Raw genomic sequence first — 12,348 nt, 5'->3', positions numbered from 1 at the left:
GCGACTGCTTTGTAGTGTAAATCTGCTTTTTGCTCCTCGTCTTGTACATGTTTGTAGCAAACGCACGTTCCGCGGTTCTGCTGAATATTGTTCGACCGAACCAAGTGTCTCAGAAGTGTACATGACACTGTGCTAACGACTATAAAAATCATGAGTAAATAATACGCAACGTAGATAGTCCAGTGATCTTGTAATCACAGTATTAAGCTTGCTTTCCATACAAAACTGCTCCCTGAACAGATATTGAAAATCTCCATTTTTGGGTAAGACGTCGATCGCTAAAGACAAAAATTTTCTGCGCCCCGAAGTGTCTGACGTTGTGCGTTCTTTTTTCAGTCCTTTTCTGCAAAGGCGGATCTATTTCGATCTTCTTCCTGACTTGTGCACAACAAGCCATTGTTGCTCGACGAAGCCTTGGCTTTCAGTTCTTCTTGAAATACCTAGCGTAGAGTGATAGAGCTTGTGCTACCATCTGCCGCGTATGGATCGACGTGATCTGCTAGATATACCTGACATCCTTAGTGGTAGCAGTACGGCGCCTTCCGCGTCCGAATCGTAAGTGCTCGGTTTTCCACAAGGATTACGTGAATGATTGAGTAACAGTAATGGATTAATATCTTTACATAGCCAACCAAAACACGATGGTAAATCTACAAGCTCGCCAAGCAGCCAGCCAAGTGAACCATTCACATCATCCAATACTCCATCATCCTCTGCAAAACCTTCGAATGCAATAGAGCCAAGTAGCAGCTCAAGTACAGAAGTGCATATCACGCCTTCCAAACCAGTATCTTCGGATCCAGCTTCTTCAACGACTCCTCTTCTTCCGCCGAGCGGGTCCAGTGGGGATACACCCAGCAGCGCAGGCGCCACAAGCACATTAATTACACCAACGCCTGGAGCGTCATCGATTATCAACAGCAGCAGTGCTGTCAACTCAACACCCGGCCCTAGCGACAGTATTCCACCATCGCAATCTTCGCAACCTTCAAATACTGTATTTCCAAGCAGCAGCAGCAGCAGCAACATTGTTATTCCTAGTTCTTCCTCCGACAACGTTTTGCCATCATCAGTTACTTCCCCGAGCCAAACCTCATTGTCGATCAACACAAGCTCGCTGCAAAGCTCTTCTATATATTCTCCTCCCGTTACACCATCATCCTCGTCATTGGCTAGTTCCATCACCTCAACTCTTTCAAGTTCGTCTCTAACAAGCGACAGCCTTGCACCCGGCAGCTCGCTGAGTTCTCCTGCAGGTAATTCTAGCAGATTTTTATCAAGGTGTTCAGTTTGGGCTTACAAACTTTTGATTCATTTTATTTATCCAAAAGCTTCCAACACCGGCTCAGCTACTGACATATCTAGCACAGGGAAGATTGTCGGTGGAGTAGTAGGTGGCGTTGTAGGTGCCGGAGCAGTGCTGGGTAAGGAATCGACCGAGTCAAACAAACGCGCACGAATATTCATGTTTTACGATTATTTGAAGGTATCGTTGTTGCAATGCTCATGTTTCAGAGGAAACGGAAACGAAAGAGCTACGCAGATGCTGACGACCAAGTTTTCAACGATAATGGATTTGGGTACGAGAATTCGTCGGCAGGTCAATGGTCTCCTATGTCCAACCACGCGCAAGTACCTACTATTTCTGCACGCGCATTTGTCTCGCCGCCGGTATACGGCACTGGTAATATGGTTCACGAGGCATATCCAGCAAACTACCCGATGCACGCAATGTCTACTCCACAGAACGCATATCCCTGGCAGGAAGCTGCCGAATACGCGAGCTATTATCCCTACAGCAACGAAGACAGATCGACTGTCAGTGGTAACAACTCCGAATACCCGCAGACAAGTGTACCCAGGCCACACTCAGCTTATTACGATCGAGCAATGCCATCTGCACAGTCAGCAGTTATGTCAAATGGAGCTCAGCAGCATCAGGACACTTTTCGGCCTTTCGATAAGCCAGACGCTAGAGACTAGGTAGAAACTTGCCCACGTGGCCAGTTAGAGGAGCTGCCTCGATCTGCGACCACATCCGCGCATAAATAAATGTGACACTTGTACCATATCGACTAGCCTATCTTTTAAGAAAAGAACGTGCTTGGTGAATATTTTCAGGCCTTCAGTAAACAGCGCTCGGTTATACATGGCTTTCTCAGCAATGGTTCACTGAAAACCTTATTATGCATTCATTGACAGTAGCGTATATTTTTTTGCCTCGTTTATCATGTGAAAGTCGCTGTTGCCGAAAAAATGTCCTGGTTTCCCACTCTACAAGCCATAATTTTCCATTTTGGGGAAGATCCAGAGGCAATGCAGAATTTAAATTCACGTCGCAAACTCGACATATGTGGCAACACCGTGGAAACCGCTTTTAGGTTGGTGCTAGTTCCTACGATCAGAAAAATCCCACGCACCATCGTCTTTGTATTCGGGCATTGGGTCAAGGTACAGACAAATGCTAAGAAGAAGCAAATGACGATTAGATAGCAGTAAACCAATGTCAACGTCAATTACCTGTGTTACGTCCGTGCATCGAATCAGATCGATCGCTGCAGCCATCTGCTTCAATTCTTGACAGCGACGTGATGATACATTACTTGTCTCCAAGATATGGACTTGGCCAGATGGGAATGGTAACCCACATGGGGTGGGTCATTGGTCATTTTGGGAGACTGACTGTTACACGCGATAGTCTAAGGTGACGCTCGTTGCATAATGGAATCGAAGAATGGTAGTAGTATGGTTTGACCGCGCATTCAATCAAGTGTTTATGTAAGGACGACCTGAAAACTGCCTGTGAAGAGGCTGTCGTCTTAGCCTCTTCTTTCATTTGCCATGAGAATTGGCTGGCTCCTATCACTCCTTTCCACGGTGATTGCTGCTGTTTCTGCTGCTGCCGTGCCTGGCAAAAGCTTTGATCGTGTTGTCATTATCATACACGAGAACCAGGATTATGCAAAGGTTGCAAAAGACCCTTACTTCTCCAGCATTGCAAAGAACCACAATGGTACTTTAGTTTCCTAGTTAACATCTTCCAGTAACACGGAGACTAATCATAATGCCATTTAGGTATTGTCACCACCAATTACTTGGCACTGACCCATCCTTCCCAGCCAAACTATGCAAGTATCTTACGGCGTTATCTGTCCTGGCTTTGGTTACATCGTACTGATTAACACATATATGATAGATTGGTATGATTAGCGGCTCGATGTCTAGTGTGTTCCTGGACTTTGATTCGGACATTGACCGCAAGTCCATTGTCGATCTGCTCGAGGCGAAGGGCGTTTCTTGGAAAGCCTACATGGAGAGCTACCCAGGTACACCTTAGATTCAATCAAATGTTCTATTATATATTTGCTAACATAGCCGGTACGAATAGGCAACTGCAGCTCCGGCACCAAATACGACACGTATCGCCGCAAGCACAATCCTTTCATTTCCATCGACAATATTCGTAACAACGCTACACGATGTGCCAACATTGTCCCTGCAACCCAGCTTGACGAAGATATCGCCAACGATGATGTTCCTCAGTTCGTCTTTTACACGCCAGATGTAAGCAGAATGAGAAGGCCTTTACAAAATCTCTCTAAATTACGCATATTAACCCTTGCGATGGTATTCTCGCTTCGTTGACGTAGATGAATAATGATGGTCATGGTAAGTAACTCAAAAGGCGGAAAATTTTTTCATTATCTTAGCAACGTGCTAAATGATCCCTTATTGCGACAGACACCAGTCTTGCTTATTCTTCCAACTGGACCCAAACCTGGCTCGAACCTCGTCTCAAGGAACCTGCATTCACAAAGAACACCTTATTCATCTTGACCTGGGATGAAGCTGAGAATTATCTTGCAAAGAACCAGATTTACACCGTCCTTTTTGGAGATGTTATCAAGAGAAGTTCTCAGACTGATGGCGTCCGATATGACCACTACTCCATTCTCAAAACTATCGAAGACAATGTACGTAGTAAAATGAGTCTTCTCGAAATGAAAGGCTGGCTAACTGAATGGTCTAGTGGGACTTGGGTAACCTCGGCGAAAACGACGTTGATGCTACGCCATTCATCTTGAAGGATCAGGCAGGTGCGTAAATATTTGCACCTTTATCGCTAGTATATACATTTTATATGCTCTCCATTCGACATACTGCTTTGTATATTCAATAGAATGCGTATCTGATATCTCGCATAAATAGAGAACGGCGCTTCTGCCAAGATCAAAAATGTCGTTGTGCTTATGATGGAGAACCGGAGCTTTGATCGTATGATGGGATGGTTCAAGTAAATATCGCTTTATGCTCATTGGTAGAAGGAAGCAGATTTACGCAAAATGCTAAAACGGTGTGGCTAGATACAATGATGAGATCGATGGTTTAACTGGCAAGGAATTCAACTATGTTGATCCTACTAATACCTCAAGTCCCAAGGTGTACGCGACAAACCAAGGATTGCTTAAGGATCCTCTTGACCCAAATCACAGCTATCAGAACGTTACTTGGCAAATCAGTGGAAACTCCAAGCTGGCATCCAATGCTCCTATTAAAAACGCTACGATGGGTGGTTTCGTTGCCAGTCTGGCCGCGACGTACCCGGAGATTGCAAACAATTTAACAGCTCTTCGCCAAGCTATGGACGGCTTTGATCCTGCAACGATTCCTATCACCTACGAGCTAGCTTCAAACTATACTATACTTAACCGCTATTTCTCTTCCTTCCCTGGATCTACCATGCCTAACCGTCTCTTTCTTCATTCTGCAACTTCAGCTGGAGAGGTAACTTTCAATGGATCCGTAAAAACAGACATGCATAACTTTTCATATTGTGCAGGTCAATACGGATGGAAGCCACTACATCCTTGGGTACTCGCAGCGTACCATTTATCAGAACCTCGAAGGTAAATGTGTCCAGGATCTCAATGGCAACTTATACGTTGCTAAGACAAACTTTTGGATGTATGCAGATGCCGGTTACACGTGGCGAAACTATTATCAAATTATATGTAAGTAAATTATTACTGTTTGTAGTAAGAAAATAGACTGCTGACAAAACGCTTTGGCAAACAATTCTAGCCAGCTTGCTTGTATTTAATAAGCTTCGTCTGTCCGCTTTGGATAACTATAAGAACTGGGCGACCTTCAAAGAAGATGCGGCAAACGGCAATTTGCCCGATGTCGCATTTATCGACCCAGCTTACTTTTCTATCCCGAGATGTATTCCAGGTATATTTACAAAATCACAACTATTTCATATGATACTCACCGTTACTATTGAAACCGTTGCAACGGCAACGGTACTTTTTTTTTCTTCTTTTACCCATAAGAGAACGACATGCACCCTCCGTCTGACGTTGCGGAAGGAGAAGCTTTGATCAAGGAAGTCTACGAAACCATTCGTGCTTCGCCTCAATGGAACAACACTCTTTTGATTATTAACTTTGATGAGGTATTGCCTAGCAACAAATTCTGGTATTTATTATCCATAGCTAATTATAATGCCGTATTTCAACAGCACGGTGGATATTTCGACCACGTTCCTCCCCCGAGCAAAGGTGGTAAGTTTAAGATAATCAGTGTTTATTAAAAAACGGCGAAATCAACTGTCAACATCAGTTCCAAACCCTGATGGCATCAATGCGTCCGACTTTAATTTCGACCGATTGGTAAGTTGCGTATTTTTTTGAAACATGTATTGTTGGGCATCATAATAATTTTCAAATGAAACAGGGTGTGCGCGTTCCTGCGATCCTTATTTCACCATGGGTTGAGAAAGGTGGAGTTATTGGAGAGCCTAACGGTCCCACTGAGACTTCGCAGTATGAACATAGCTCTGTTCCTGCCACAATTAAGAAGGTAAAACATAAACTTCTGATTAGCAGCATTATCAATAACAAGTTAACGTTTCGATCACATTGTAGCTTTTCAATCTGCCCAATTTCTTGACAAAGAGAGATGCCTGGGCTGCTACTTTTGAGCATGCCATCTCTTTGGATTCGCCTCGAGATGATTGTCCTACAAAGTTATCTGACGCCCCAGCTCCTGCCACCAACTACACTCCGGATAACGCAATCGGTAAAGAGTTTTAAAATCCTGGTATTAGAAAATATTTGGTGACTAACTCAATATCTTAAATTTTTGTAGAAGACGCTCTTTGCGATGCCTTCAAGAAAATCCTCCAGGGCGAATCGAACTAAATGCTTTCATGTACACCTTACTATAACTATTGTTCTACTAAATAAATCCAATAACTGACTGTCAAATGCATAGCGACGAACGTAGATGCAATTTCGGTACTCCCTAAAGACGTTAGACTTCTAGAATTTTTCCTTTTCTAGGCGTGTGGATGTACAGCAATACATCGAACGTATTAACTTATTGCACGATCTTCAAGAAGATGAAAAAAAAAAAAAAAAAAAAAAAAAAGAGCACTAGTAAGTCTTCGCTTTTAGGGTCGCATAAATGTCAAGAAATACATATCACAAATGAAGCAAATTTAAAAGAAAACGCAGAGTATATTGGTATAAATGCCCCAACGATTTTGTCTTATACAGAAGGAACCTTGTTGCTTTGAAATGACGGAAAGAAAAAGAAAAACCAATGTAAATAAAAGCTGCATATATATTTTTTATGTATGCATAAACCCAGTAATTGCTTAACGGTAGCGAGGAAGAGACAAGGTGTTGCGGCGCTTCCAGTTCGAGTAGCGACCAGCACCACGGGTCTTGGTGTACAAGTGACCCTTGTTCTTGCCACGGCTCTTCTTGCCGACGGAGGTGAGACCACGAGCTTCACGGCGCTTGTGGACGGGGTTGACGATCCAGTTGATGCGGGGATCGCGGCGAATGGCCTTGTGAGAAGGATCAACAAGGATAACCTCGTAGTACTTGTAGGTAGCATCCTGGTTAACCCAGTAAGAGTTGAGGACACGAAGGTTGCGGCACTTGCGACCGACGCGCTCCTCAGCAGTGGACTGAAGGGAACGCTGGTACTTCAATTGGTTGACACCTTCGTGGACAGGCTTACCGTAGGTGGCACCCTTAGGGACGGGTTTCTTGCGGCCACCACGACGGACGCGGATACGGTAGATAACATAGCCCTGCTTGGCCTTGTAACCAAGACGACGAGCCTTGTCAGGGCGCGAAGGGCGGGAGGCACGGTGGATAACGTTCAATTGGCGGTATTCCCAGCAGCGAACACGGAGCAAGAAACGGAAAACATCCGATTGTTTCTTTCTGTAAAGCTCTTCAAGATACTTGTATGCACCCATAACTGTAAAAGACCCTACAACGGACGAATGTGAGCAAACACATGTCCTTCAGGGCGTACGACAAACGCGAATATCATCCAAAGACAGATAAGGCACACTGTCTGGATGGCACAAAGCCCAAAATAAGAACACAAGAGTTCCCTTGGTGCTTTGGATCGCATTCCGTCGTGAAAAAGGTGCCATTGAATGAGGCTCTTCTTCACCTAAATGGAACTTCATCAGCATGTCGCTTCATCGTGATGGCAAAACTGTAAACTTACCTCAGGAATAATGCATCCATTGCTTTTTATGTGCATCCATTACAGTGCTTCCCGCTTATCTGCCATTTTTGATGCTACAATGCTACACTCACCTTTTGTAAAGTTTTGCGGAAGGAGGAATGAAGCGTGATGGAATCGACCACGAACCTCTTGTTTCCTCCCTCGGCAAAAAAAGCTCCGCCCCGCCACACCGAAAATTGACACAAAGCATAGGCAGGTAGACTTATTCGTTATAGTATACTGTATGCCAAATGGTTTCGAGATACAAATTCTAGTTCTAGCTAGTAGTATCCGTCATGCTTGATCTTTCAAACTTATATAACTTGGGTTGATTATTAGTTAATTGATATACTGCTTGGACACTGAGCTAAATATATGAAGACATTCACGATGGTTGCTTATGCCAGAATACGACTGGGAACATTTGTATCAGTTTGGATTTTAGTAGCGTATAATTCGAGTAGCTGTGACTTGCTTCACTCAAAACTCTGCAAGGAAAGAAAGCATTGTGGTAAGGAGACGATGCTCTCTTGTCGTCCTAAACCAGCCACATTGACCATGAAGTCAAAATTATTATTATGGGAGCAGCATGTGTGCACAATACTAGCTCAAGGCTAGCTCCTTTCCCAAAGGTTCCTGTATCTACAAAAGGAACCTTCTTGTTCTAAGCGCTTTACTGCTGCCACCTCCCACCGATATTCCTTTCGGACACTTTTGATCCAACAGCATTTGGTTTCAATTCCCGTTTGTTTACGTCACTTTCCTGAGAAATCTTTCTGGTGCTTGGAGCAGCTTTCAACCCTTTGTATATATGTCGTCCAGGTCCTTGTTCCGAGTCCTGCCTACCTGCGGCAGAAGATACACTGCTGGACTCTTACGGCCGAGTATGTGTTAGAACAACGTGTATACCAGTGGAATTAACAAGCAATGCTTACGGTTGTTTGTGAACAGCGCCACTTCGACAATTCTCTGCAGCAGCGCCGTGGAAACAAGAAATACGCCCAGAAGAGGCAAAGACACCAGCTTCCAGCAACGATCCTGCCCTCGCAGTAAATGAAGAAGGCTTGAGTAAGTCAGGCCATATTCAGAATTACATTTTCGGTTCGTTGATTGACATGTAAACAACAGTTCCGCCCAGCAACTCCTTGAAAGTACCTATTTGGGTTCAAAAAGCAAACGCTGCTCCGGATGTGACACCTTCCAACCTTTCCATCAACCGTCTGTTAGCAGTTGGCTTGCACCTCGGCCATTCAACCAGCTTGTGGGAGCCTGCCACACTTCCTTTTATCTTTGGTACCCGTGAAGGCATCAGCATTATCAACTTGGAACACACACTTGTTTACCTTCGAAGAGCATGCAATGTTGCACGGGAAGTTGCTTTGCGCGGAGGCAGCATCTTGTTCGTTGGCACTCGCCCTGGATTCGCCAGTCTAACTATCGAAGCAGCGCAACGCTGCGAGAACTACCATGTTTCCGGTAAATGGATTCCGGGTACATTGACAAACGCACAGCAGGTTCTTGGACGACATGCACCACCAAACCCAGATGATCCCAATCGCCCTCCAAAGACCTACAAGCCCGACCTTTTGGTTGTACTGAACCCGTTGGAAAATCGCATCGCTCTCTCTGAAGCACAACTCAACATGATCCCCACTATTGCCATTGCGGATACAGATTTTGATCCACGAAAAGTCACTTACCCTATTCCAGCCAACGACGATTCAGTTCCGGGTGTCAAACTGATTGCAGAGGTTATTTCAATGGCTGCACAGGAAGGCAACTTGCGCCGCAAAACTTTATTAGCACAAGAGGAAAAGCAAGAGTTTTTAAAACGGAAAAACCAAATGTTCTCTAGATTTCAGGAACCTGAAGAGTAAATAGAATGTGTTTCATTAGTAACAGAAAAGAGTAAACCGCGTACATACATGTCATTAAATGCAGTAAAACCATTGTAGACAAAGCCTTTTAATATTAGCATTTTTCCAAAAGCTAGATACTTTTATTTAAAGCATACACAAGAGCAAATGAATGGATCATCTTCTTCTAGATCCCTGCTACTAGATGTGCATGGTGTCAAGATATGAAGCGGACTTGAAATTGTTTCCAAGAACAAGAAGTCCTTTTGTTTGTTCTTCTTTGAAATGGCACGGACAGTAGCAATTCTCGCAGGCGCATTGGCAGTTGCCGCCGTCACATACAAGTTTAGAGACGATGTTACGAGCAACACTGATAGCATTCGCCGACGTCTAGGAGATGCAAAGACGACACTCGACAATGTCGCCTCTGGTGCTGCAAACAAGTCCCTGGTCGATTCGCAAAGTGGACGACAGACGCGGTCTATTCTCAGCGAGTCTTCAAGTTACATTTCTGACCGACTGGTGCCTTCTGGTGAGTAGTGGGAAACAGACGTGACTAGATAATAATCTTGCATGCTGCTTTGTGGTAACTAACGCTGAAACAATCTTTTCAGTCAAGGATTCTTGGAACGCGCACGTCCAGAATGCTGCACATACCATCATTAATTCAGACTTGCCATCGCGCGCAAGAAAACTTTTTGAGGAAAACGTCTTGAGCAACATCAACAAGAAGGAATAAAGAAAGCAAATCATGTGATAGCAACAAAATGGGTGCATGTTGCGGTCTTTGTTCTCAGCTCTTTTCTTATCGTGTATTTTGTTATTGATGACGAGCTCTGACGGCGAATCATTGCAAGATGAGCTACAAGGAAGCAAAGTACTTGTCAATAAACTGGCAAACACTACATTGCGCTCAAGCAGCAGCGCGGCTTCGCTGTCCAGCCGGCCCGGACGACACTGGAAAAAACGATCGTCTGCGGAATCTAGCGAGCTGTCTGCTACAACAACACCGGGCACTTTTTCTGCAAGAGGCGATACCATATCAGAAAGCAATGCAGATTTAGTTGTGCCTAGAGTGACCTTACAAGAACAGCAGTCTGAAATACCTGAAAGTGGTGGCGAAACAGGACACTTGCGTGTGATAGTATGCGGTGATTCTGGTATTGATCGAATTATGCAGCCCGTTTTATCGGCTTACACTTTGCTTGACAAGAATCATCTGTGTGTACGCATGTATGCGCGCACAAACAGGTATAGGCAAAACTGCTCTGATCCGATCCTTGACAAACATGCCCGAGGTTATATCCTGCGAAACTGCCACCCACAGTGTCGTAACGTTATCTACCAATCTCTACGACGACGAAAATAGTGACGATGGCGAACTTAACGTTGACGATGATGGAGAGCAATATCGCCCGCAGCAGCAATATCAGCGTCAACAATACTTTAGGCAATCGCCAAGCGACATAGATCACGTCATCCAGGAGGTATATGCAAGCACTGTGACGCATCTTCCAGTGTGGGTGGCGGATGACATTCAGCAAATATATATCCGTAACCTTTGTTTTATCGATACCCCAGGGTATGGAGCATGTCTCGATGTGAGCGTCGAAAGCAATTATACGGTGTTATTCGTTGGGAAAGGAGGCTCTACTAAAGGCTGTATCTTAAAAAGGCAGAAACGGTGATTTCTAGTGTAGCAACGTATATCGAGCGTCAATTCCAGCAAACGAACAGTCTGCTGAATCCATTGCAGCCCAATACACCAGAATTGATCCGTCTGGTGCATAATCCATACGGTGCTCTCACGCACGTCGACGTGTGTCTCTACGTCATATTGAATCGGATCAAGCGCGTGGATATAGAATATATGCGAGCAATTCACCAGTTATGCAATATTATTCCGGTTATCGTCAAGTGCGATCTTCTCACGGCAGAGCAAGAAGAGGAGCTAAAACTGGATGTTGTGAGGGAGCTGCGCGAAAATGAAATACATGTGTATCGCTCCATGGCTCCATTTGCAATATCAACCCGGTCATCATCAGATAGCGATGCACCGCGGAGCAATCAATTGTGGCAGCTTAAAGATGTATTGTTCTATAGGGAAACCGAAAATCTTCGTCACACAACGGCGCGCAAGTTTGTCTCCTGGAGAGCTACGCAAATCATGGCCTCACACGAGCCCACGACGCCACTCTTATCAACCTCCACTTTGACTGCTGCGGAGACAGTAGACCGCATACATGCGCTGCGTACTCGGCATGCACAAAATATGAATCTGTGGATCTCACGTTACGTGAGCGAGAAACGCAAGTTGATGGAGAGAGACATGTTTGAGCGGGAGAAGGCCTTGCGGCGGGAATTGGAGTCTGTCGAACGACGAAAACGGGCCGAGTTCTTGATTACAGAGCTCGGCAGGCTGTTCCAGGAAGGGCCCATGGAGGACGTCATGGGGATAAAGACTCCAGCATCCTCGTCTTTATCTTCTTCTTCAACGCAGGCGTCAACTGTCGAACAAGTAAAGAACAAAGGGTTCATGGTAGCAGATTATTTGATGGTCGTTCTATTGGCAGTCTGCCTGTTACGGGTGCTTGTTGAAATTCTATACAGTGTAGGCTTGCTCTCTTAGAGCTTTGTTTTCAATAAATTCCCTTTCTTGTTCTATTGCCAGTTCTAGAGAGTTCTGTGGAATAACGTGGACTAAAATGATAACGATTAGGTTACCTGGTATCTGGTTGCTGAAATCTGGTCACTAACACCCACCCTCCCCCAACTCCTTTCTTATCCAAAATGGAAAGTTTGCGATTCACATCGTCCGGATGGTGCCATGCTTAAATAAAATATAAGACTTCTGTCGTCGTGTCATCATGCGCCAAATCCCTTTCCCCAACCCCTTTTCTTTTTTCTTTTTCTTCTTTTTTCCTTCTTGACTGCTTTTTTTCTTTCGCCTCCTTTC

General features: G+C 44.7%; 6 protein-coding genes across 6 annotated transcripts; 5 read left to right on the top strand and 1 right to left on the bottom strand.

Annotated features, from left to right (window-relative positions):
* Positions 1-481: 481 nt before the first annotated feature.
* On the top strand, positions 482-1,983 carry VTP01DRAFT_538 (uncharacterized protein; the record flags this gene model as incomplete). Its single annotated transcript, XM_069384165.1, has 4 exons — positions 482-555; positions 628-1,256; positions 1,332-1,424; positions 1,487-1,983. The coding sequence occupies 4 exons, from the start codon at positions 482-484 to the stop codon at positions 1,981-1,983; spliced, it is 1,293 nt and encodes a 430-aa protein (XP_069244958.1).
* An 858-nt stretch (positions 1,984-2,841) lies between these two features.
* VTP01DRAFT_537 (uncharacterized protein) lies at positions 2,842-6,203 on the top strand (the record flags this gene model as incomplete). Its single annotated transcript, XM_069384154.1, has 18 exons — positions 2,842-3,013; positions 3,076-3,128; positions 3,197-3,326; positions 3,389-3,564; positions 3,651-3,669; positions 3,742-3,974; positions 4,031-4,097; positions 4,210-4,294; positions 4,365-4,785; positions 4,841-4,907; positions 4,974-5,012; positions 5,083-5,232; positions 5,334-5,455; positions 5,522-5,564; positions 5,623-5,672; positions 5,737-5,862; positions 5,928-6,081; positions 6,151-6,203. 18 exons carry the CDS (start codon positions 2,842-2,844, stop codon positions 6,201-6,203), a joined length of 2,160 nt encoding a protein of 719 aa, XP_069244957.1.
* A 458-nt stretch (positions 6,204-6,661) lies between these two features.
* On the bottom strand, positions 6,662-7,276 carry VTP01DRAFT_536 (60S ribosomal protein eL15; the record flags this gene model as incomplete). Its single annotated transcript, XM_069384143.1, has 1 exon — positions 6,662-7,276. The coding sequence occupies one exon, from the start codon at positions 7,274-7,276 to the stop codon at positions 6,662-6,664; it is 615 nt and encodes a 204-aa protein (XP_069244956.1).
* A 1,071-nt stretch (positions 7,277-8,347) lies between these two features.
* On the top strand, positions 8,348-9,413 carry VTP01DRAFT_535 (mitochondrial 37S ribosomal protein uS2m; the record flags this gene model as incomplete). Its single annotated transcript, XM_069384132.1, has 3 exons — positions 8,348-8,420; positions 8,488-8,604; positions 8,665-9,413. The coding sequence occupies 3 exons, from the start codon at positions 8,348-8,350 to the stop codon at positions 9,411-9,413; spliced, it is 939 nt and encodes a 312-aa protein (XP_069244955.1).
* Positions 9,414-9,677: 264 nt separating this feature from the next.
* Positions 9,678-10,131, top strand: VTP01DRAFT_534 (uncharacterized protein; the record flags this gene model as incomplete). The annotated part of the gene is made up of 2 exons (XM_069384121.1): positions 9,678-9,924; positions 10,007-10,131. The coding sequence occupies 2 exons, from the start codon at positions 9,678-9,680 to the stop codon at positions 10,129-10,131; spliced, it is 372 nt and encodes a 123-aa protein (XP_069244954.1).
* Positions 10,132-10,218: 87 nt separating this feature from the next.
* VTP01DRAFT_533 (uncharacterized protein) lies at positions 10,219-12,021 on the top strand (the record flags this gene model as incomplete). Its single annotated transcript, XM_069384110.1, has 3 exons — positions 10,219-10,552; positions 10,644-10,993; positions 11,068-12,021. 3 exons carry the CDS (start codon positions 10,219-10,221, stop codon positions 12,019-12,021), a joined length of 1,638 nt encoding a protein of 545 aa, XP_069244953.1.
* Positions 12,022-12,348: the final 327 nt, after the last annotated feature.

The sequence above is a fragment of the Rhizomucor pusillus genome (genome assembly GCF_041956525.1).
Source record: "Rhizomucor pusillus strain CBS 183.67 unplaced genomic scaffold VTP01scaffold_1, whole genome shotgun sequence".
In the NCBI taxonomy this organism is placed as follows: domain Eukaryota; kingdom Fungi; phylum Mucoromycota; class Mucoromycetes; order Mucorales; family Lichtheimiaceae; genus Rhizomucor; species Rhizomucor pusillus.
Note: the sequence above shows the minus strand (reverse complement) of the source record. Positions and strands in the feature narration are given on the sequence as shown.